Source organism: Salmo salar, chromosome 15 (assembly GCF_965601325.2).
Source record: "Salmo salar chromosome 15, fSalSal1, whole genome shotgun sequence".
Classification (NCBI taxonomy): Eukaryota; Metazoa; Chordata; class Actinopteri; order Salmoniformes; family Salmonidae; genus Salmo; species Salmo salar.
In genome coordinates, this window is record NC_138305.1 from 70189624 (window position 1) to 70215454 (window position 25831).

General features: G+C 43.9%; 1 protein-coding gene across 1 annotated transcript; it reads left to right on the forward strand.

The window, feature by feature from the left end:
* The first annotated feature begins 1443 nt into the window (after positions 1-1443).
* Positions 1444-24126, forward strand: LOC106571930 (uncharacterized). Its single transcript, XM_014145500.3, has 32 exons — positions 1444-1744; positions 3183-3251; positions 4747-4782; positions 4885-4956; positions 5388-5441; positions 9636-9671; positions 10228-10251; positions 10495-10548; positions 11134-11187; positions 11612-11653; positions 11805-11861; positions 12112-12165; positions 12277-12330; positions 12525-12578; positions 12708-12761; positions 12906-12959; positions 13177-13230; positions 13351-13404; positions 13517-13570; positions 13856-13900; positions 15248-15301; positions 15429-15482; positions 18817-18870; positions 18973-19044; positions 19625-19660; positions 20108-20152; positions 20256-20288; positions 21649-21795; positions 21953-22007; positions 22144-22326; positions 22566-22643; positions 22882-24126. Exons 1-32 carry the CDS (start codon positions 1679-1681, stop codon positions 23064-23066), a joined length of 2037 nt encoding a protein of 678 aa, XP_014000975.2. The 5' UTR covers positions 1444-1678; the 3' UTR covers positions 23067-24126.
* Positions 24127-25831: the final 1705 nt, after the last annotated feature.

Sequence of the window (25831 nt, forward strand, 5' to 3'; positions counted from 1 at the left end):
AAGTACAGGGATTGGACTGCTGAGGACTGGGGTAAAGTCATTTTCTCTGATGAATCCCCTTTCCGATTGTTTGGGGCACCCGGAAAAAAGCTTGCCCGGAGTAGACAAGGTGAGCGCTACCATCAGTCCTGTGTCATGCCAACAGTAAAGCATCCTGAGACCATTCATGTGTGGGGTTGCTTCTCAGCCAAGGGAGTGGGCTCACTCACAGTTTTGCCTAAGAACACACCCATGAATAAAGAATGGTACCAACACATCCTTCGAGAGCAACTTCTCCCAACCATCCAGGAACAGTTTGGTGATGAACAATGCCTTTTCCAGCATGATGGAGCACCTTGCCATAAGGCAAAAGTGATAACTAAGTGGCTCGGGGAACAAAACATGTATCTTGGGTCCATGGCCAGGAAACTCCCCAGAGAACTTGTGGTCAATCCTCAAGAGGCGGGTGGACAAACAAAAACCTACAAATTCTGACAAACTCCAAGCATTGATTATGCAAGAATGGGCTGCCATCAGTCAGGATGTGGCCCAGAAGTTAATTGACACCATGCCAGTGTAACCGATGTGAAATGGCTAGTTAGTTAGCGGTGGTGCGCGCTAATAGCATTTCAATCAGTGACGTCACTCGCTCTGAGACTTGAAGTAGGGTTTTCCCCTTGCGTTGCAAGGGCCGCTGCTTTTGTGGCGCGATGGGTAACGATGCTTCGTGGGGTGTCAGTTGTTGATGTGTGCAAGGGTCCCTGGTTCGAGCCCGGGTTGGGGCGAAGAGAGGGACGGAACCTACACTGTTACACCAGGGCGGATTGCAGAGGTCTTGAAAAAGAAGGGTCAACACTGCAAATATTGATTCTGCATCAACTTCATGTAATTGTCAATAAAAGCCTTTGACACATGAAATGCTTGTAATTATACTTCAGTATTCCATAGTAACATCTGACAAAAATATCTAAAGACACTAAAGTAGCAAACTGTGGAAATTAATATTTGTGTCATTCTCAAAACTTTTGGCCACGACTGTATACTAACAGTTGAGGAGCAGTGTAGTGCAATGGCATGGATACTGTTAAAATGTCCCCTGGTGAATATAGTGAAAGTAGGCTTGGTCCAGCCTGGGAAGTTTACAAATTGTTGCAGGTTGGTGCAAGGGAAGCTTAGTTGTGGACCAATGAAGGGTCCTCCCAGAATTCTGATTTCACCTCCCATCCATTCCAAACCGACCCTACTGTAGCACTTGATCTGAATGATTTGGATGGGTGAAAGAGATATGGTGTATCTCCATCCATGTCATCTTTAAACCAGTGGAGCTTTCACCATACTGCTTTCACCAACCTTATAACTTCAGGATTCGGATTGGGCAGTAGTGCCCCCATGGATTGGCAGGAAAGTTATAGCACCGCCCACTTTTACTGGCTCCGAAGTCGTGCACCTCTACCTCGCTCCCCCCTCCATCAGTTCCTCACCTCACAACTCCCCTCATCCCTCTCTAGAGTGCGATCTGCCCCCCTCGGCTGGAGGCTCAGGTTTATCTGGAATCAAGGTGAAAGCCATTCAGGAGCCGCGCGCTATAAGGTGAAGGAGGGGTCCTTCACGAAGCCGGGGGGAGAGCGAGCGATAAGGACTGGTAACGGGGTTTGACTTTTTCTGCGTCAATTCTGATTTGAGGGGCGAGCGGGAAGCCATGTCTATATTCTCAGCTCTCGGGCTGCTTTTGCTGTGCCAGCTTTTGGCATCATCTACAGCCCAGGTAAGCGATGGCTTTGGTGCGCCCGTTATCCATCCCTAATGTTTTCATCCGCCACCTTGTGCTCGGAATTGCTGTTTGTATAGCTTCTTTGTAAACTGCCTGAAGAATTTGTAGGCACTCAACTGGCCTGATGTTCTCATTTAGTTAATAGTTTATGCGTTCTGCTGTGGGTGTAAATGTGTCAGTCTAATCCTTCCATGATAATTAGGCTTACTGCAAGGTGGTCATATATAGGCTATTTGTGATCCATTTTGATATGAACCTTTGACCCAGTTTAATACATAGGTTATATTTAGATGGTTTCGAATTTTTCCTACGTGTTAGTGCCTTTCTTGTTTTACAAGGTTGTATGTAGCCTAGGTGTCGATTTGATTTCTGAATGGGTTATTGAAACAATGAGGTGATTTATTTATTTAATCATCCACAGGTGTCCGTGAAGGACTGGATGTCTTTTCAGTTACCTTTTTTAATTTACTTGCGAGTTTATGGAGTAGGGGTTATGGAGTAGAGGCTAAAGAATGCAGAGCCTGAAGATCAGTGGCCTGTTCACAATGACACCTTTGTTCATTCAGCCGTGCTCCTTGGAAGCTTTAGGAAACAGCTACGCTTATTAGTCCAGTCTGAAATTAAATAAACTATATTTTTCATTATATTATTACACTTAAATTATTAGTTTGTGGCCCTAGAAATGAGTTGCACTGCCTGTGCGTAATTGGGGTAATTTCTGCGCTCAAGAGCTCAGTTGAATAACGGTTATTTCATGCGCATAGCTTTGTCATCATATATTTTGTGATACATTTGATTGTTTTTCACAAATTCTTGGAACGGTATCATCGAAATGTATTTTAAATTTCTTTCAGATTATTGCTTAGGAGATTCGAAGCAATATAATAAGCAATAAGGCCCGAGGGGGGGGGGGGGGGGGTATATGGCCAATATACCACGGCTAAGGGCTGTTCTTTCACACGACGCAAAGCAGAGTGCCTGGACACGGCCCTTAGCCGTGGTATATTTGCCATAGACCACAAACCCCGAGGTGCCTTATTGCTATTATAAACTGGTTACCAACGTAATTAGAGCAGAAAAAATAAATGTTTTGTCAAACCCATGGTATATGGTCTGAGTTCATAACATAATATAACCAGAAGACTACAAATGTGGCCACTTCTTTAGCGTTCTGAATGATGACGCACGACCAGTTCACACTATTATTGGAAAACTTTCAACAACAAGCATTTAGACTTTGTATATATATTTTTTTTAGGTACAAGGTTTATCCTGTCTATTTTTTAATTCGTAATGCGCACATTCCTTCCATGCCCATTTGGACATAAAGCAGCTTGATTTTAGATCATTTATAAAGATGTATCACATGATAATACCTATCTGTCTTGCGGATATTTGTATTGATTTTTGACGTCTTGGTTTTGTGTCGTAGAGACCCGGCCCACGAGGAGCAGTCGGGCCGCCGGGACCCCCGGGACCCGCAGGGAAGGATGGTACTGACGTGAGTTAGCTAGCCCAGACACCGAAGCATGAGGGTCTCTCTCTCATTGGTTTTGAGACCACTGTAAGGTAGTGGAGTGTAGTAGAGCTGGGTTTTGCTATCCAATTACTGAATGAAGTTGTCAGCATGGCTGAGGCAATCAAGTAACTTGTTACTTTAGCACTCGCTTGTCAAACACATTTTAACATTTACTTATGTAGACCTACATTAGGATTTATGCGTTGTCTTTAAGGTGTTGTCTTTAATCCTAATAATAATCAAAGTCATTTTTACATTTCTACAATGTTTAAGGGGGAAAAAAAAAAAAAAGAGTTTATTGAAGTTGTAGCCTACTGATTAACAACAACCAAACTGAAATCAAATGGATTGAAAATCCAAGTATGACTGATATTATATTTGTAATCACAGTTGTATCAATTTCCCATCATTGACGATAGTGGTGTTTTAGTATCTGTCTTGCAATCAAATTGTGGTCAAATGTTCTCTAGTTATCCAGTTTATAACAGATTGACTCCTCCCACTGAGAGTCTTAACCCTGCTTTACAGGTATTTAGTCATCATTAAACACTCTTTACTCTGGCCTTTTTTTTGGCCAGAGGGCACTTGATGACACATCAGAGCCAATCATGATAGAAATGGGAAAAACCAAAGGTCTGAACTTAAACCAGAAATCAAGTTCATACTTGTGCTATATGTTAGAAGGGAAATAGGATTATGTGCTCAAAAAAAAAACAAACCCTAAGGCCTATGGTCTCAAACCTTACAATAACTTGATATGTTAATCATAACAGAAATTCAATACATTTGATATTTTATGTCTATCAAACCTTTAGATGTTGGGGATTGAATAGTTGTGTTGCTTTAGTGGAGTAAAGTCAATTCACCACAGTTTGGAAGGCCAGCCAGCCATACAGAAGACCCATTCATTCATGCATTCCCCAACCATACGAGAGCATCTAAAGTTACCCCTCACACCTCCTTCCTCGCCACCCTCCCCTCCCTTCTCCTACTCCCTGTCCAAACCAACCTGAGGCTTTCATCATGTGACCGTTCCGCTCAATCTTTTAGCAATGTTTATTTTCCCCCATTGCCCACTGGGAGATTTAGGGCAGAGGGTAACTACAACCTCCTGTGTGTTAAAGCACTTCATACACACAGTCTGTCTATCACTGGTAGCCATTTAACATATAGCTTTAGATGCGTTTCATTTCAGTTTGTGTTTTGATTGACCTTTTGTGAAAAAATGGCCAGAAGGACGTCCGTATTTCACAGCTTTCTGCTGAGATGGTATTATTCGTCTTTAAACACACATACACACACACTCACAGTAATTGAGTGGCATTTGTGACTGTGGACTTGTATTAACATATAACTTAATCACTTGTTATTTAAGGACATGATATGTCCAAAAATCTGTCCAATTCCCAGACTGAAATCAAAGGCGTTTGAGATATGTGTCCTTTTGGAATCTTATGTTGTTTCTTTTGATTGACAGGGCAAAGATGGCCCTGCTGGACTTTCAGGGAAAGCTGTGAGTATAACAACAGAACATAAACTTTTACAACAACAGATCAACAATAACATTTTGTAGGGTGTTTGATTGTTCTAACACAGACCTGTTCCAATGTTTTAGGGACCCAAGGGGAAAGCAGGGGCAGCAGGAGGACCAGGGAACCCAGGCCTGCCCGGCCTCCCAGGGGTGGACGTAAGTGACCCGTAGAAACTCACACACACACACTGGTCTTGTTATTGATGCGTAAGAGATTGCCTGAATTGCTGTCGTAGATAACTCAGCATGCACCTATTAGATATGCAGTAGCTTGAGGCTATTGATACCAAACTGTACTCCTTGACGCTTGCTTAGACTGCTTCCCAATATTCACTGTATCTCATCGTATAATTGACTGCCTGGAGTCGACTGATTTGGACTGAACAGCCTGCATACAGAACGAGTAACCTGTCCTCTATTCAGTGAACAACTTGCTCATAGCTACCTCTTGTTAGAGAACTTGAATGAATTATCCCATAAAATGTGTCTCCCATCTATTCAAACAGTTGAATAGAGTAATTTATATGTAAGAAATAGCACAATATAATGTCTAATAATGTTTCAATGATGTTGTGATTCTTCCTCAGGGATTGACAGGTGCTGATGGGCCTGCAGGGAAGGACGGTCCTCCAGGGGAGTTGGTAAGTGAAGTGCCTATCGGTCCCCCAAGGTTCCTGCATGGCTGTTTGCCTCTGGATGTGCCTCATTAACTTTAATGACATCTTTAACTAAAGACTGCCCCTTTGGCCTCATCAATCAGCCACTAAAACACACACACATACACACAGATGCATTCACACACATACACGGGTGTGCGCGCACACACAGTATGTACAGAGTGACAAAGGCATTAACGATTTGAGGTGCCTTAGTTAGCTCAACTTATGAAAACCCACCCAGAGAGCTGGTGTTGTGACCTTAGAATGACCTTAGGCTGAGGTAGGTGCCATCCAGTCCTCTGTGTATACTTATCTGTGTGACCCTACAGATTAGAGAGAAAGGGGGTTAGTTACATTGAGCTCCTAGAGACTTTGGTGGGCTAAAGCTAGTACCTACTCAGGCCTCTGTTTTCTCCCTGTCGGGACGGATTTGTCGAGCTGGCTCTGGCCCTTTGTGGGAATGTTTTTAATGAGGGATAGGGTGACACTGAGTCAGATTTATCTAGCGTTGACCGCTGCTTTCCTAATCCCGCCTGGAATGCGCACAGCTGCCCACCAATCCGGCCAAGACTATAGGAAGTAGAGGGATCTGCGGCTTGGATGCAGGAGGAAATAAATACAGTTATCCTGTGAGGAAGATGAAGCGCTGAGAATATGAAGGATGGCATGAAAGCAGTACAGCGCAGGAGAACGTAATGGTTTTATCTAGCACCCCCAGAACTGGATATGAAGTGTTGGGAGTCATGCATTAAATGCGAGCTATGAAAGGATGTTAAAAGGGTCCTTTAAGGGAGTAAATGAAGGGAGTAAATGAAGGGAGTAAATGAAGGGAGTAAATGGGTCCGCTGTCAAAATGGAGGCAGCCCTCTGCAATTCAACTAATTAGTCACACTAATCAGGAAGTGAGTGTTTATTTCCTGGCTAACATCCATGCACTAATGGGATGGAAGGTTGACAAGCTTGGACGTTCTCTCCCTCCCCCTGCTCACACTGAGGAAGGAATTTGGGCTGAAGCTGTTTTCAGAGCAAAACACAGTTGCTACATTTTCAGGAAGGAAATACCTTTCGCTGTCAAGACATATCGACCACCTCCCCAAAACAGTCACTAGATAATGAAGTTCACCGATGCTCTTCAACACACATAACCCGTCTTTACTGCTTAGACTAGAGGAAGATACTGTATGTTTTCACTATTAAAGGTGCTACACATAGGATTCTTTAGAATTTTTGCATTGTAATTTCAGAAAATGTCTATAGTATATCTGCTGTAATAGTGGAATGATGTGTGTTTCACAGTATTACTTACCCGCCAGTGTTGTGATTGGCTGTGATATTCGCCTATTGATTTCTCCCGCCGGAGCAGCATCTGTTGTCAAACTGGTTGCTAAAATTCTACACCGTTCGCTCAATTTCAGTTTATGTGAAAAAACAAGCACTGAATAATGTAGAGAATAATTGCACCATCGAAATCGCTGTGAATATATATTTTCAATAAGAAAAAATATAGTTTTTTTTACAGCTTTTTGAAGCTGGTGGACCAAAATCGCTGTTTAAAAGCTGGTGGTAACTTTCACATTTTACAGCTTCAAATAGCTGTAAAATAAATCAAACAGAGAATTACTAGAGATACTGAGAATAACAGTAGAGGGATGAAAAGTGAAAACAAACCACGACACATTCCCATACATCACAGGAGACATGCACACGTGTGGCTCTGTGTGTGCATGTGTGATACGTGCTCATGTGCAGGTGCATGCGGGCGTAAGTGCTGTGTACTGTATACAGTGGGGGGGAAAAGTATTTGATCCCCTGCTGATTTTGTACGTTTGCCCACTTACAAAGAAATGATCAGTCTATAATTTTAATGGTAGGTTTATATGAACAGTGAGAGATAGAATAACAACAAAAAAATCCAGAAAAACGCATGTCAAAAATGTTATAAATTGATTTGCATTTTAATGAGGGAAATAAGTATTTGACCCCTCTGCAAAACATGACTTAGTACTTGGTGGCAAAACCCTTGTTGGCAATCACAGAGGTCAGACGTTTCTTGTAGTTGGCCACCAGGTTTGCACACATCTCAGGAGGGATTTTGTCACACTCATCTTTGCAGATCTTCTCCAAGTCATTAAGGTTTCGAGGCTGACGTTTGGCAACTCGAACCTTCAGCTCCCTCCACAGATTATCTATGGGATTAAGGTCTGGAGACTGGCTAGGCCACTCCAGGACCTTAATGTGCTTCTTCTTGAGCCACTCCTTTGTTGCCTTGGCCGTGTGTTTTGGGTCATTGTCATGCTGGAATACCCATCCACGACCCATTTTCAATGCCCTGGCTGAGGGAAGGAGGTTCTCACCCAAGATTTGACAGTACATGGCCCCGTCAAATGATGCGGTGAAGTTGTCCTGTCCCCTTAGCAGAAGAACACCCCCAAAGCATAATGTTTCCACCTCCATGTTTGACGGTGGAGATGGTGTTCTTAGGGTCATAGGCAGCATTCCTCCTCCTCCAAACACGGCGAGTTGAGCTGATGCCAAAGAGCTCCATTTTGGTCTCATCTGACCACAACACTTTCACCAGTTTTCCTCGGAATCATTCAGATGTTCATTGGCAAACTTCAGACGGGCATGTATATGTATTCTTCAGCAGGGGGACCTTGCGGGTGCTGCAGGATTTCAGTCCTTCACGGCGTAGTGTGTTACCAATTGTTTTCTTGGTGAATATGGTCCCAGCTGCCTTGAGATCATTGACAAGATCCTCCCGTGTAGTTCTGGGCTGATTCCTCACCGTTCTCATGATCATTGAAACTCCACGAGGTGAGATCTTGCATGGAGCCCCAGGCCGAGGGAGATTGACAGTTCTTTTGTGTTTCTTCCATTTGCAAATAATCGCACCAAATGTTGTCACCTTCTCACCAAGCTGCTTGGTGATGGTCTTGTAGCCCATTCCAGCCTTGTGTAGGTCTACAATCTTGTCCCTGACATCCTTGGAGAGCTCTTTGGTCTTGGCCATGGTGGAGAGTTTGGAATCTGATTGATTGATTGCTTCTGTGGACAGGTGTCTCTTATACAGGTAACAAGCTGCGGTTAGGAGCACTCCCTTTAAGAGTGTGCTCCTAATCTCAGCTCATTACCTGTATAAAAGACACCTGGGAGCCAGAAATCTTTCTGATTGAGAGGGGGTCAAATACTTATTTCCCTCATTAAAATAAAAATCAATTTAGAACATTTTTGACATGCGTTTTTCTCTATATTTTTGTTGTTATTCTGTCTCTCACTGTTCAAATAAACCTACCATTAAAATTATAGACTGATAATTTCTTTGTCAGTGGGCAAACATACAAAATCAGCAGGGGATCAAATACTTTTCCCCCCCACTGTATGTGCGTGCATTTATGTGCTTGAGTGCGTGCAACAGTGTATGTGCGTGTGTCTAACGGTGTGTGTGTGTGTGTGTGTGTGTGTGTGTGTGTGTGTGTGTGTGTGTGTGTGTGTGTGTGTGTGTGTGTGTGTGTGTGTGTGTGTGTGTGTGGTGTGTGTGTGTGTTAGTGCAGCAGTCTAGTCTACACTCATCCAATATAAAGTCAGCTGGAACAGTGTGGAATGCAGTGTGGGTTGCCATGACACCACTGTGTTAAGTCTCATTGTGAGTCTTTTTCTCCCTCACACCACACAAACAGTCCAATCACAGCTGAGATGGAATGTTGTGGGGTTGAGTGTGTGTGTGTAGGGAGGGGGGGGGGTTGCAAGGCAAAGGAGGGGGGCAAGGGGAAAGAGAGAGGAAACAGGGAGGGAGGGGGGAGTGAAAGAGTGGACAGGAAAAGGGGCACAAGATAAGGAGAGGGGAGTGGGGGGCATCTTTATTATACTCTTGTTATGGGTCATATCAGGTCACTGCAGCACTTTTCAGCTTAGGAAAAGTGTATGCAGTTTACATTTGTATCATCTTTATAATAATGTAATCATTTCGATTGTTTCCCACCTATTTGGACCAAGGCAGTTGCTCTAGTTTTGGCTCACTGATACATGACTCGCTGCTGACACGTCATCCCCTCCCAAAGACCTCGAAACCCAGTTCTGGCACAAGAACATGCATATCATGTTTTTAATCTAGTTGCCACCTAGTTCCATTGTATCTGTTGAAGTTGTCTGAGGGTTTGTGTGTCTTTGTCACTACAGGGCGATGCTGGACCTCCCGGGCCAGGTGGACCTCCTGTAAGTACAAGTTCATCTTCCACCTCAGTTACATGCCCAATAAGATATCAACGTAGCCTTTATCACCGGTCCATGTTCATAACCTCTATTACACCAGACTGATCACTAGAAATATAGATGTTGTTGATTACACACACTCACCTGTCAACAGCTAAATCCATAACTAGGGCCCAGAGTTTCCTGGTCGAGTCACATGGTCAAGAAAAATGCTGGGCCCTACCTATAAGACACATACAAATGTTCCCAGTTATAACATAACACAAACACACACAGCTGTCTGTCACAGTATGCATACGGTGTACTGTCACACATCTTCAATTCCCCCTATACATTTGAACCATTATAAAATCAGCTTGTTATGACACGATGGCTCAAAGGTTGTCTTGTATGTATGTATGTATGTATGTATGTATGTATGTATGTATGTATGTATGTATGTATGTATGTATGTATGTATGTATGTATGTATGTATGTATGTATGTATGTATGTATGTATGTATGTATGTATGTATGTATGTATGTATGTTTTAATATGCCTTTCCCTGTCTTCCGTAGGGCAGAGGGAGACCGGGAGCTCCAGTGAGTACAGATGATCAAAACCAGTTTTCACTTTGCTTTTATGTGTGTGTGTGTGTGTGTGTGTGTGTGTGTGTGTGTGTGTGTGTGTGTGTGTGTGTGTGTGTGTGTGTGTGTGTGTGTGTGTGTGTAGATATTTTTGCATGTCTATATATGACTTCTTCTAGTTATGCATGTGTTTGTGTATGTCCGTGCCTGCTGCGTGTGTGTGTGTGCTCTCACCCAACCCATTTCTATTGTTTCCAGGGGCCACCAGGAGCCAATGGGCTTGCGGGCGGAATCGGGCCACAGGGACCAGCAGTGAGTGTTAAGACCAAATAATGAATTCATCCCGATTAAGAAAGATGTACAGACAGAAAACAGGGAAATATACACTTACACTTAATCACCTCTTTGACTGCCACTACTGGGTATCTAGTGGACTCCCTGGTAATTCATGACGAAGTAATCAAGTTTGCAAGTTTCATGTTTAACTACTGAATGACAAGTAAAATCTGCAGTACCAGATGCAGTATCACTCCAGGACCAACACTAGAGATCCCTGAGACAGACAAGACAGACAAGTCTCTCCAATCCAATCGTTTTCCCATAAACACCTTCATAAACAGTTCGCATCTCTGGGGAGTGGAGTAGGGAAAGGCCCCTGGATAGAGAACTAGGACTGATTGGAGTGATCCTGATGAGGCATGATTTCAGTTGAGCTTCATATCAGAGATGCTGGTCAGAGGTTCAGCAATGGAGAGTCAGTTTTGATTTCCTTTATTTTAACATGATGAGGGTATGGGACAATGTAAGTCTATGCAGTGATTTTGGAACAGTTTATTTGCAAATTAATCACGTTGATTGATTGACTCTAACCTGTGTGTTCCTTTGCCTCTCTCCCAGGGCCCTGAGGGTCTTGCAGGATTGGCTGGGCCTCCCGGCCCTGACGGACCCCCAGTAAGTAGAGAACATTATCTGTTGATTCTCCACCTTAGTGACATTGTTATTGCTGCCATCAGTCAGGGATGGATATGCGTGGTCACACAGATGTGGGGTGAAGAAATGCTTAAAGAAGAATTTTTAAAGAAATCTTTAAAGAAAGATGGAAATGTTACACGTTCATTTGGGCTCCCGAGTGGCGCAGCGCTCTAAGGCACTGCATCTCAGTGCTAGAGGCGTCACTACAGACCCTGGTTCGATTCCAGGCTGTATCACAACCGGCCGTGATTGGGAGTCCCATAGGGTGGCACACAATTGGCCCGGCGTCGTCTGGGGTAGGCCGTCATTGTAAATAAGAATTGGTTCTTGCCTAGTTAAATGAAGGATAAATAAATAATGATATATCAATCTGAACTTCATTCTTCATTCTACCTCTCTTAAGGGTCTTCCTGGGGCTCTCCCTGATGGCAGTGGAGATCTGTTGGTAAGTGTGAGGATGTTTTTTCAGACCCAACACATTTAAGTACATCAACCCTGTACTGTGCTGCATTGCTATGCACACCATTGAACAGCAATGGGACATTATTTTTACTACATGACTTTGCCTAATGCAGTGTTGTCTTTCCCCTTTATAGTGTCCTGCCATCTGCCCTCCTGGCCCCTCCGGCCCTCCAGGAATGCCTGGATTCAAGGTGGGTACAGGACATTGTTGCTTTACCTTACTCAGTGTGCCTTTTAAAGCTCTGAAATGTGTGCTTTTCAAATGACAGTTTCCCCCAGGAACATGACAGCTAAACTAACTGTTGTATCTCTCCTATTCTCATGATCTACCCTTCTTTGTCTTTCTTTATATCTCTCGCCATCCCTCTCTAAATATGTTTCCCTTGCTTCTTCTGCATGTCTTTCCTCCCATCCCCTCTCTCTCTCTCTCTCTTCATTTAGGGTCACACAGGACACAAAGGAGATAAGGGAGAGCTCGGGAAAGACGGCGAGAAGGTGAGGTCAACAAGAATGAAACTCAGAGAGCAGAAACGTTTACTAGTCTGAAGTGTTATATCCAGATGTGAAATACCTATTGTTAACTGTGTGTCCTGTTGTCTCTCCCAGGGTTATGCTGGCCCATCTGGTCCTCCAGGTATTCCCGGCACTGTGGGCCTGCAGGTGAGGGATGTCACCTAATGTGGCTCAAAACACAGACATTTTTATCTGTTGCCTGTTTGTTTAGATTGTCCGTTACTTTCTGCCCCGGGGCTGATGTGTGAATGCTATGCAGTGTTGATTGTTCTGATTGACTCTTATGATGGTTGTGATTGATTCTGATTGGTTCTTAACCATCCTGTGGTGTTGTTTCCCAGGGTCCTCGTGGTTTGAGGGGACTTCAGGGCCCGATGGGGGCAGTAGGAGACAGGGTGAGTACCATGCCTCTGATTGTCTTTGTTTGGAACTTACAGACCAGCACTTCAACAGGCTGCAGTGGAAACGCTGTCAGTTTCCCTGATTGTAATGCATCTACTGTCTCTCTCTCATTTTCTTTTTAGGGTTTACCTGGTTTCCGAGGCAAACCTGGTATTGCTGGCATCATTGGCAAGACAGTGAGTCTCTCCTTGTTTGTACTATCTGTTGAGTAGTGTATAACTCGTACCTCACTTCGGCACTGGTGTTTATGTCATTGTGTTAGGTGTCTGCCATTGGTCCCATCAATAAAAAGCTCTGTGTGTGTCATTTGACAATTCCAGGGTGATGTTGGAGAGAAAGGACCAGAGGGATTTAGAGGGCCAAAGGGCGAGATTGTGAGTAAATAATACACACATGCTGTACATTTTTGTATTGATATTTGCATGTCTGACTGAACATCCTATTTACAGGCAACTCTAATCTCTTATGAAATAGCAGACTAAACAGTCCTGTGATGGTAAATGGTGTGAGTACAAGAGATTGTAAAGGATCTAATGTTGCGCGACAAACTGTTCAGGTAATGTAACATTGTTCCTTGTCATTTCTCAATAGGGCAAAATTGGTCCAAAGGGAGTTCCCGGGGGAGCAGGACCCAAAGGGGAGCCTGTAAGTCTTAAAATACAAATCTCTTAAAATACACATCCCTAATAAAATGTAAATCTCTCATGAAAACAGATATTGCAGATCTTAGACCCCTGACAAACAGAGTGTTTCTCTCCTCCACAGGGCATCCCTGGCAGAGACGGGAAAGATGGCACCCAGGGACTGGATGGCGAGAAGGTAAAGTGGCGCCCTTTTCTCCCAAAATGCTCTCTGCTCTGCTGACATTTCCCATGAGCCCCACGGTGGGTGTGGCTGATGTCATAGTGACAGTGTTTCTCTGCGTTGCCAGGGTGACGCCGGACGGAATGGGGTACCCGGTGAGAAAGGACCCAACGGCCTTCCTGTGAGTATCAAACCCAGTGTGTCTCCCTCCCCGTGCCCGTAGCTGCTGTGTAAAGCATGACATTATCTAGCGTCCCACTGTGTAAAGTGGGCCATTATCTGTCCCACTGTATCCTACTAGGAGATGCCCTTAAACCTGCACACTCTGATTCTCTTACACACTCTAATGATCACACAATCATATCTAACTCAGTCTCTCACAGTGTGTTTACTAGGCCCTTCCCATATAATCATAGTACTACAGTGGAAACTACCCCAGAGTCATGTTTGTATGTCTGTGTTTCAGGGTTTACAAGGAAAGGCTGGCGCAAAGGGAGCCACAGGAGGAGTTGTGAGTATGACAACAATACATAACCAGGTCATGAAGACAGTGATTTCATAAAGACACGGATATGATGTATACAATGGGGCCATAAAGAGAAGGATATCATAGTTATTACCACCGCAGAGATCATATTAAGCTATGCAGTTCTAATATGTAATTCTATGGTCAAACCCTAAGTGGCTATTCACTATTTCCACACCGTGGGGGAAAAATTGGGGGAGTTCTCGTAGACGGCCAGCAAAAAAAGCCTCCATTTACATGTTGCTTATGAGTGCATTTCACACTACTTTTTGGTTCTAATTGGATTGTAGGGCTTGTATGAATGTCCTGCTTAATATAATGTTTGTGACATCGTTGTAAATGAACTGCATTATACAACAACTTCATTTCAACCAGTAAAATGGCTCTATGGCTACAGACTGTGTCAATGAGCAATAGCATTTCAGCTCACAACTGCTGCATCCAAAATAGGCATTTTGCAACTATCACAACCAAATGTAATTTTAGCGACTGTAAAAGCAATAATCAAAACAACATTGTAAGCATATGAGAACTCCAAAAAGTGTTTTTGTTTTCGAAGTAAAAACAACGTAAATCTAGGCTATTTTCTTAGTGATGTCATAAAGCCATTGATGTCACAATGATATTATGCAAACAAAAGATGGAATCATACAGCTAATATTACAACTGATATCATAGACCCAGTTGGTATTAGATATAACGTCACAGCCTTGGCCGCCTGTGGGGAAAACACAACAGCTTTTCGGGCATGTTTTTTTTTCTTCTCTTTTACAATAGGATTCAAATGGAAAGAATGTTTGTTTTCCCCAATTTGTGGGTGTGGTCAAGGGGGATTCATTCTTATTACGTGAATACAGACTCAAAAGAAACAGCAAGTGGTGTCACAGTCAGTGATGTCATAAATGTGTACTGTGATGTCACACATCCAGTGACGTCACAAATGGTATCATACAATCAGATAATAAACCATACAGACAGTGATGTCACCAATTATGTCATGTCAATTACAATCAAAGGTTCCCGGCTCAGACGTTGCATACATCAACCAATGGTTGCGTGCCACTTCATCAACTGTGTCGTCAGGAACCAGATTGCTATAACATATGATGTGGTTAGCTAATACTTAAAATACCTATGCAGGTGTTGTAAGATCTGGCAAGAATGTGCCCATTGGAACCATACAGACAGTAAAGTCACAAATGACATCACACTTTCAGAGGAAATACACACAGTGGTGCCACAAATGACATCATACAATTAGAGGAACCATTAAGCCAATGGCAGTGAAGTTAAGCCACCACATAACCCTTCTGTTAACCCTTTCCTTCCCAGGGCGACCCAGGAGAGATGGGAGAGGCAGGGCCGTCTGGAGAGCCAGGTATTCCTGTATGTATCTGATGGGCTTCTGGGGCAGTAGGGTATTTTGGGGGTGTCTGTGTTGTTTTGTTACATTGCAGTTGTGGTGTATCATCTCGTCTCACCTGCCGGCACCATCATCTGACTCCTCCCACAGGGCGACATCGGTATCCCAGGAGAGAGGGGCGAGGCGGGACCCAGAGGAGTGGCTGTAAGTAGTCTAGGTCAAAGTTTAATACCGTATCCATGGAAACGTGGCAGCATCCACCGGTTGAGATAGCAGTGGGTAGCCATGTACTCCACCGGTTGAGATAGCAGTGGGTAGCCATGTACTCCACCGGTTGAGATAGCAGTTGGGAGCCATGTACTAAGGCGGTAGGTAGTTTACTGGTTAGAGTGTTGGGCCAGTAACAGAAAAGTCACTGGTTTGAATCCTGGAGCCGACAAGGTGAAAAATCAGTCGATGTGACCTTGAACAAGGCACTTAACCTTAATTTGTTGTAAAACAATACATTTCACTGCACCTATCTGGTGTGTGTGACAATACATTTTTTTTTTAATTTGTTTTATTACCAAGCAGAATAGTAGTCAACATAACAGAAGTGTTTTTCCTGACCGTTAGAAAGTATGGTTAAAACAGAGCGTGAAATTTCTGCCCTGCCAGAGTTTCCCCAGGCAACTGTAAGTGTTGTTATTGTGAAGTGGAAACTGCCGATGGAAGCAACGTCAGCACAAGAACTGTTCGTCAGGAGCTTCATGAAATGGGTTTCCATGGCCGATCAGTCGCACACAAGCCTAAGATCACCATGCGCAATGCCAAGTGTCGTCTGGAGTTGTGTATCTGGAGCAGTTGAAACGCTGTCTCTGGAGTGATGAATCACGCTTCACTCTCTGGTAGGCCGACGGATGAATCTGGGTTTGGCGGATGCCAGGAGATCACTACCTGCCTGAATGCATAGTGCCAACTGTAAAGTTTGGTGGAGGAGGAATAATGGTCTGGGGCTGTTTCTCAAGGTTCGGGCTAGGCCCCTTAGTTCCAGTGAAGGGAAATCTTAACGCTACAGCATACAATGGCATTCTAGATGATTCTGTGCTTCCAACTTTGTGGCAACAGTTTGGGAAAGGCCCTTTCCTGTTTCAGCATGACCATGCCCCCGTACCCAAGGCGAGGTCCATATAGAAATGGTTTGTTGAGATCAGTCTGGAAGAACTTGACTGGCCTGCACAGAGCCCTGACCTCAACCCCATCAAACACCTTTGAGATGAATTGGAACGCCGACTGCGAGCCAGGCCTAATCGAGAAATATCAGTGCCCGACCTCACTAATGCTCTTGTCGCTGAATGGAAGGAAGTCCCCGCAGCAATGTTCCAACATCAGGTAGAAGCCTTCCCAGAAGAGCATGATTTTGGAATGAGATGTTTGACGAGCAGGTGTCCACATTCTTTTGGTCATGTAGTGTATTACCACATTACCTACTGATGAGTCTGCTGCTCTCTCATTCTCTCCCATTATGCCAACAATACTCAACTCTTTCCCTAAAGTTTGGGTGTGACATTCATTTTCAGTTCCAAGCTTCTTGCCCATAAAAGATAAGTCATAACTTCCTGGATTACTTGTATTGTTTTCATGTGGACATTAGCAAGTGAAACAAGATGGTGTTACACATTTTATCCATCATCGTGTTGTTTGTTTGAATACTTCCCCTTGTTAGTTAAATGATAAAACACAATCGGTTGTGATTAACTAGGAGACTGTTGGATAGCAACATACAATATGAGTGAGAAAGGTACAGAGGAACAAAGAATGCTAGCATCGCATCATTACTAATAACAGGGGAGGTTAGAATTTTGGGGGGCGGTTAAGAGATTCTCTGGTTCGAATCCCAGAGCTTTGAGAAGGACACTTAACCCTCATTTATCCTGTAAGTCACTCTGGATAAGACTAAAACGTAAATGTAAGCGGTAAAACAGATATGTATGAAAATACCCTCAAATAAAAGATGACATTCTGTACTATTGCCTCATATGAAAGATTTGATCTCAAATCCAAAATGCTGGAGTATAGAGCCAAATGTACATATTTTAGCTTCACTGTCCAAATAAATACGGAGGGGAGTGTATATTCACACTATATACACACGGTGGCCAGTTTATTAGGTACACCATCCCGTTCACTAAAATGCTTTGCTCCTACAGACAGTGAGTCACATGGCCATGGCTTGCTATATAAAGCAGGCAGACAGGCGTCGAGGCATTCACTTACTGTTCGATTGAACTTTTGAATGGGCAAAACGAGTGCATGGTATAATCGTCGGTGCCAGGCTCGCCGGTTACTGTATTTTAGAAAAGTTCGGCCTCCTAGGCTTTTCACGCACAACAGTGTCTAGGGTCTACTGAGAATGGTGCGACAAACAAATAGCATCCAGTCAGTGGCAGCTTATTGATGAGAGGTCAAAGGAGAATGGCAAGAATAGTGCAAGCTAACAGGCGAGCCACAAACAGGCAAATAACAGCGCAGTACAACAGTGATGTGCAGAATGGCATCTCGGAAGTCATCGGTCCTTGTCACGGATGGGCTATTACAGCAGACGACCACACCGGGTTCCACTCCTATCAGCTAAAAACAAGAAGCGTCTCCAGTGGGCACGCGATCACCAACACTAGATATTAGAAAAAGTAGAAAGACATCGCCTGGTCCGACTAATCCTGGTTCCTGTTGCGTCATGCTGATGGCAGAGTCAGGATTTGGCGTAAGCTGCATGAGTCCATGACCCCATCCTGCCTGGTGTCAACGGTACAGGCTGGTGGCTGGGGTATAATGGTGTCGGGAATGTTTTCCCTTGGTTCTAATTGAGCGACGTTTCCGTGCCCTGACAAATTCAGGCTGTTCTGGAGGCAAAGCGGAGTACGACTCGGTACTGGAGGGGCGTACGTAATAAATTGTATATAGCTATATTCTCCTCCAGTTAGATGGAGGCGGTGGTGAAGACAGGAGTGTATAAAAGAGGTATGGATGAAAGAGGGTCAGAGACACAGAGGGGATTTTGTCTTTGGTTCCCCATCAGAACCCTAGAGGGTGGGAATTCAGGATACAGCCAGGATATAAAACACCAGGGTTTCCCAGACTGGGTCCTGGGCCCCTCCCCCTCCACGGCTGGTTTTAGCCCCCAGCACTACACAGCTGATTCAAATAACCAACTCATCGTCAAGCTTTGATTATTTGAATCAACTGTGTAGTGCTAGGGAAAAAAACAAAACGTACACCCAGGGTGGGCCCCAGGACCGAGTGTGGGAAACCCTGCGCTACATCAACAATGACTCTTGGGCCTCTTTCTTCAAGCGCAACTGCAATATCCTCCTCTTACCAAGTTATAAACAATCATGTCCTTCTTTATTGGAGTCTCTTAAAAAGGTAAGGTTTGAATAACAGATCATATTGGATGAGGGAAGGCAAAAGGTCAAAGGTCCGGATGAGATGTACTTCCTGTGTCTGCAGGCCCTGATGTACTTCTTGTTGTGCTAACATAATGTTGTATATTTCCCAGGGGGGCATCGGACCAGTGGGCAACATCGGGGTTCGGGGCAGCAAAGGCTTCCAGGTCAGTGGTATGATGGGATACATCCTTTCTGGAAATTCCCTGAATGAAATTCTGTGTCATGTGTTGGAGGTCTTCTGATGGTGTCTATGTCATGTTCAACAGGGAATAAAGGGGGCTCTGGGGGACCCTGGCCTTCCCGGACCAACCGGAATCCGCGGCGGATTTGGTGAGAGGGTGAGTGTGACCCCGAACAGAACGCTTGCTGGCCAAGGACTGCAGAAGTGACCAACAGTGATGTTCACCCTGGGGATTTGAACATTTCACCATCGGTTTCCAAGCCCACGAATCGCTATTCACCACACAGATGTCCTTGTGGGAATAAACAAGGCATTTTATTTGTAGCTACAGTATGCCTTTAAAGACAGATTACAGCTATTGACCATCTGACCCAATATTGGACTGCACACAAACACGCACACACATAGCTCCTCCTGCTACACCCATTTAGATCAGAGCAGTGTATCCTCATAACCTGGACAGTGTGGGCTTACTCACTCCAGCCCTAATGCTGTGTACTGTACTGTACTCAGGAGAGAGGTGAGAAAGAAGAGTCCTGTTCAGGAGCCGAGGGCAGAACAGAGCCTGGCTTTATCCAGCCTCCCCCCCCCCCCCCCCCCCCCCCCACTCAACGCACACAGTCTGCCGTCTATGGAGCCATGGGCTCTGCTACTGGTCTCCACAACCACTGGCTCTCTTTTATTCAACAGTCCTCTCTCTCTCTCTCTCTCTCTCTCTCATTCTGTTCCTCCTGCAGGGTCCAGTCGGAGCATCAGGCCCTAAAGGAGACGTGGTAAGTACACATGTACTACACTTGTAGCTCCCTACAGTAGGGGTCAAAGGTCAAATTAAGTTGAGAATTATAATACCATAGAAACCCCGTTCCCACTGTCTTCATTCAGTGTGCTCATGGGGTTACCCTGCTTCTTGCCTAGTTAAATATATATATATATTTTTTTTTAATAAAGGGTTTAGAGAGAATCTTGCCATTGCCATTGATAATGGGAAAGGTTATAGAGGTGGGAATATGGTTTTATGGGCTCATTACAGAAGATATTGCGGGGTTATATTTTACTTTTGTAGGCACATAACCAAAGATGGATGTGATATTTCTGTGGAAGCTTCCATGCACACCCAATTATTGTTATTCAAATATTCACTCAGGTTTGAAAAGCAAAAGGAAAAATGATAACCACTAACTAAGTGGCATCAAAAAAGGCTTATTTTGTTTTCTGTTCAGGGTGTGGCAGGAGCTGATGGTTTGCCTGGGGAGAATGGAGAACCTGTAAGTTATCTTTCATATTTTAAGTTCAGTTAAATGAATATACATCCAATCAACATGAAAACATGTGTCATCCAATTTCTTTTGTCTTATTTGTCATTTTCAGGGTCCATATGGTCCAGTTGGCCAAAAAGGAGAGGTGAGTAATCTCTTTATCTTCATCCAAACTGTGGAGTGAGTCCTTGTCAGTGTTGAATGTATGTTTGACAACCACAATATGTTTAGGGCCTAGATTCAATCAGATCAAGCGTTAACCGGTGATAGTAGACACCCGCATTGCGGATGTTTTGGTGGTGTCAGAGATGGAACTGTGTTGGAGCAGTCAAATCGGTGAGCAGCTGCTCGTTGTCACAAAGCCATACCCGCCCCACTCCAGGTAGAAGTCCAGAATGAGAAAGTGTAAGCTACATAGAAATAATTAACACTCGAATGGAAAAATTATTTAAAAAAAGATGTATGATTTCTATTACCCAAATCGAGGTGTAGATTACATCTCATAATCCAGTGTTTGAACTTGTAAAGAAGGCTGTATGGGATTTCTGTTACTGCGACTCCATGCAGTGGGAGCCACTTGTGGATTTGACAGCTCTAGCTAAAGTGGATCTGATTGAATAGAGCCCTAGGTCCAACTCCATTCATTGACACATATTTTACTGGCAGATTTGTCCCTCTAGATAACGACCACAACAGAGTTGAGATCACATTCACTAGGCGTACAGTCAAAAACCCTACTTAGTTGGGCTTACTAGACCAGTCTATCATTGACCCTTTTTCCACTATCTCACACATCTTTAGCGGCTCTTTCCCTTATTATGGTCTCTCTCCCCTCTCTATCTTTTCTCTCTGATGTGTTGCCAGAGATTTGGTGTTTGCACTAAGTGCTGGTGCCCAGGCCAGACTGCAACACACTAACTCATTGTACAGGATCCCAGCTCACATTCCAGGATTAGCTGGATTAATTAGCCTGCCGTACGATTGCTTAGCCCACTCTCTGCGATCCCCACTCTCTGCCATCCCCACAGGGGAGAAGGGAGTCATGCTAAGCTGCAGCACAGTTTACCTCACAATTAATGTAATTACAGCCAAGGCACTGATGTTGCTCGCTAACGCTAACTGCTGTTAGCTACAGCAACTCTCACACTTAGGATTTGTTGTGATCATTAAATGAATTATCAAATGAGACATATGTACACTTCCACACTGATGTTCTCAAGGAAGCACACAACTACAGTGCTTACTTTTCCAAAGCTCTTTGATAAGTCAGGTTGTTTCTTATTCTGGGGTCATCTCAAATGAACTACTGAACCAGAAACAGTTGAGCTGTCTGATTCCCTCAGATCAAGATGTTGGAGAAGTTCTAAGTTTTGCCACAGAGTGCAATAGACCTACACTTTCTTCCATCAAAACTGAACACCTCCACTGAATTTAACTCTGTTTGACATTTACTAAGTGAACACAAGAGCTGTATATTTGATTTAGTTTTTTTTGTGCGTTTACAGTCTGGGAAGCGTGGAGAGCTGGGACCCAAGGGCGTGGTGGGACCACAGGGAGAGCTCGGAGCCAGAGGGGTTCCTGGGAAACCAGGCCTCATGGGCTTTCAGGGTGAACAGGGTCTGTCCGGAATCGCGGGCAAGATTGGTGTTCCCGTGAGTAAACTCTTTGAGTAACTAGGGTTAATGCTGTACTTCGATCCATGTAAACTTGGCAAGTTGGTGTCCCTGCACCAAGAATGCCTCAGATCAACTGAACTGTCACTGACGACACCTGCTGAAACAAATGTGTCTCCTCTGCCTCTGTTTTCAGGGTAAACTGGCAAGCGAACAGCACATCAGAGAATTGTGTGGATCTATGATTGATGGTGAGGATTTTGGAGATCAAAAGGGTTGTAGGATGCAGTGTCCTTGTCTTTCTTTAAATGACCAAAAAGGGACATTAACTCCTTTTTGACAAAAATATGTTTGCAAATTTCTGTTCCTCTGTCCTGCCTCTCTCAGATCAGATTGCAAAGCTGGCTTCCAACCTCAGAAGACCCCTGTCCCCTGGCCAAGTGGGTCGCCCCGGCATTGCCGGACGTCCAGGGAAGCCAGGCGAGACTGGGTCTATCGGTCACCCCGGCTCCCGTGGACCTCCTGGCTACAGAGGGCTGCCTGGAGACCTAGGAGACCCCGGTCCCAGAGGTAAGTAGCAGGAGATGCACAGGGCCATGCCGAGAAACATACAGCTCAAACCGCCTATGTGATCAGCACAGAGCAATGGACTAACAGATAGTAACTTTGCAGCACAAAACGTACTGTACGTCTCATATGAAGTGTACAGGTGTGACCATCTCTAGTATGTTAGGCATATTGCACAGTTATCATAGTAGTGCCAATAGATTGCCTTTTTTTTGTAACATTGTTTTCCGTCTCTTCCACAGGTGATCTTGGTGAACAGGGTGACAAGGGACCCATTGGAAAAGCCATCGAAGGGCGCATTGGAGACCAAGGAGATCAAGGTATGACAGTTTATACACCGTGCATTCACAGGGAGTGTGGTTTGGGCTAGAATGATACAAGTTAATGGGTAGTGAAGGGGAGTTGTATCAGTAGACTCTTTTTACCACAAACCCCTTCTTTGTGGGACATCTGAGCCTCTATTTAAGAGTAACGCAGGTTTCCCCTGTGTGTTTGGATTAGTGTGTACTTGTTGGGAGACTTGGCTCATTCCCTGCACTCTTGTTTCTGTGCCCAAAGGAATTCCAGGAGTATTTGGAATCGTCAAAGACGGGCGTGACGGATCCCCAGGAGATCCAGGAGAACCCGGAGAGGCAGGTAGGACAGGAAGGACCGGGCACTCGGGCTCCCCAGGAATCTGCGACACTACCGCCTGCCAGGGGGCAAATGTCCATGGGAAAACCTCCAATCCCAAGAACCATTAAACATTACCTCCCTCATTCCCGGAACTAGCCACCCCTGGGAGGAGAAAAGATGAGGAAGAGATGGAGGAGAGGAGAGAGACGAGTCACATAATGTCCTCTTTAAATGTATTTAAAACAAGACGGGAACAGTAACGACAGATTTATTTTGAGGAACTGAAGAACATCCCAAGAGTGTTAAAAGAAGGAAAACAGCAGTTTGGGAAAACAAAGAAACGAACTGAGACTAAAAATCTAGACTCCACCCATCCATGAAGTGGACAAAGCTGAGTAAACATTTGACAGGAGAGCTAGAAAACACCAGCATTGCTCCAAATACCATCAAAAGAGAATTTAAACAACTGAAAAACAACTTTTACTGGAAAAGTGCTTATGGGCCATTATTTTTCAAAATCATTTATGTGTGTAAAAGTATGTACTTATGTTCTTTCACTCCCTAAACATCTTGCGTCACATATCCCCCTATGGAAGATAAGTCTCCAAAACACTACAACCGTGATTGTCCTTGCAGTGAATATGTATGTGTCAAGGTCCTTTCTGCATAGACCGCGGGTGTTACCTCACAAGACAAGCTTACGAAATGTAAAATAGGAAGATATGTGCCAGTGAGCAAAGTGAAGACTGCCAAGGCGCTTTGTGTGTACCGCAACAGGCAATGAAGAAACCTAAGTGCCCAGATATTTTGTATATTGATGCAACCACAGTATCTTCCAACTCTTGATAGATTCGGGTTTTTTTTTTTAATCAGTTTGTAAAGTTTTTTTTTAATTCGTTTCACTTTTCATGATTACATGTTTGATTTTAAAATCTCCCCTTCCAATATGTTTTGAAAATAAATACAGTTGTGGATGCATTAGAAATTGTAATTGTAGAATAACACAATTTGTGTTCTTTATCTTTTTAATTTTGCAATGACCACATCCACTATATACCGGTGCTGTAACTATTAAATATACATGACTTTAAATACTATTTATTATTTGTGGGTGACTGTTGTATGTACAGTAAGATGCTACAGCACCATGTTGTAAGAAATAACAAATAAAGCCACTTTTCAGTAAAACATTACTCTTTTCTACACACAGTGCCTTGCAAAAGTATTCATCCCCCTTGGCATTTTCCCTATTTTGTTGCATTACAACCTGTAATTTAAATTGATTTTTATTTGGATTTCATGTAATGGTCATACACAAAATAGTCCAAATTGGTGAAATGAAAAAATAACTTGTTTAAACAGAAAAGTGGTGTGTGCATATGTATTCACCCCCTTTGCTATGAAGCCCCTAAATAAGATCTGGTGCAACCAATTATCTTCAGAAGTCACATAATTAGTTACATAAAGTCCACCTGTGTGCATTCTAAGTGTCACATGTTCTGTCACATGATCTCAGTATATCTACACCTGTTCTGAAAGGCCCCAGAGTCTGTAACACCGCTAAGCAAGGGGCACCATGAAGACCAAGGAGCTCTCCAAACAGGTCAGGGACAAAGTTCTGGAGAAGTACAGATCAGGGTTGGGTTATAAAAAAGTATCTGAAACTTTGAACATCCCACGGAGCACCATTAAATCCATTATTAAAAATGTTTAAGAATATGGCACCACAACAAACCTGCCAAGAGAAGGCTGCCCACCAAAACTCCAAGACCAGGCAAGGAGGGCATTAATCAGAGGCAACAAAGAGACCAAAGATAACCCTGAAGGAGCTGCAAAGCTCCACAGTGGAGATTGGAGTATCTGTCCATAGGATCACTTTAAGCCCTACACTCCACAGAGCTGGGCTTTACGGAAGAGTGGCCAGAAAAAAAAGCCATTGCATAAAGAAAGAAATAAGAAAACACTTTGGTGTTCGCCAAAAGGCATGTGGGAGACTCCCAAAACATATGGAAGAAGGTACTCTGGTCAGATGAGACTAAAATTGAGCTTTTTGGCCATCAAGGAAAATGCTATGTCTGGCGCAAATCCAACACCTCTCATCACCCCGAGAATACCATCCCCACAGTGAGGCATGGTGGTGGCAGCATCATGCTGTGGGGATGTTTTTCATCGGCAGGGACTGGGAAACTGGTCAGAATTGAAGGAATGATGGATGGCGCTAAATACAGGGAAATTCTTCCAGAGATTTGACACTGGGATGGAGGTTCACCTTCCAGCAGGACAATGACCCTAACCATACTGCTAAAGCAACACTCGAGTTGTTTAAGGGGAAACATTTAAATGTCTTGGAAAGGCCTAGACAAAGGCCAGACCTCAGTCCAATTGAGAATCTGTGGTGTGACTTAAAGATTGTTGCACCCCAGCAGAACCCATCCAAATTGAAGGAGCTGGGGCAGTTTTGCTTTGAAGAATGGGCAAAAATCCCAGTGGCTAGATGTGCCAAGCTCATAGAGACATACCCCAAAATACTTGCAGCTGTAATTGTTGCAAAAGGTGTCTCTACAAAGGGTGTGTGTGTGTGTGGGGGGGGGGGGGGGGGGGGGGAAATAGTTATGCACGCTCAAGTTGTTTTTTTTTGTCTTATTTCTTGTTTGTTTCACAATAAAAATGATTTTTCATCTTCAAAGTGGTAGGCATGTTGTGTAAATCAAATGACACAAACCCCCCCCAAAAAATCTAGTTTAATTCCAGGTTGTAAGGCAACAAAATAGGAAAAATTCCAAGGAGGGTGAATACTTTCGCAAGCCCCTGTATCAAGTTAATCAACTGAATGTTCATGCACTAAAACAATCAGTAGATAAACACTAACCAAAAACAAGTAAATTGTCACATT

Excerpts from the sequence above, each read along its gene's own strand:
- LOC106571930 (XM_014145500.3), top strand. The coding sequence starts at position 1,679 with ATGTCTATATTCTCAGCTCTCGGGCTGCTTTTGCTGTGCCAGCTTTTG. Across the intron at positions 10,549-11,133 it reads TCGGGCCACAGGGACCAGCA|GGCCCTGAGGGTCTTGCAGG; the intron begins GTGAGTGTTAAG and ends CCTCTCTCCCAG. Across the intron at positions 20,289-21,648 it reads CAGTTGGCCAAAAAGGAGAG|TCTGGGAAGCGTGGAGAGCT; the intron begins GTGAGTAATCTC and ends GTGCGTTTACAG.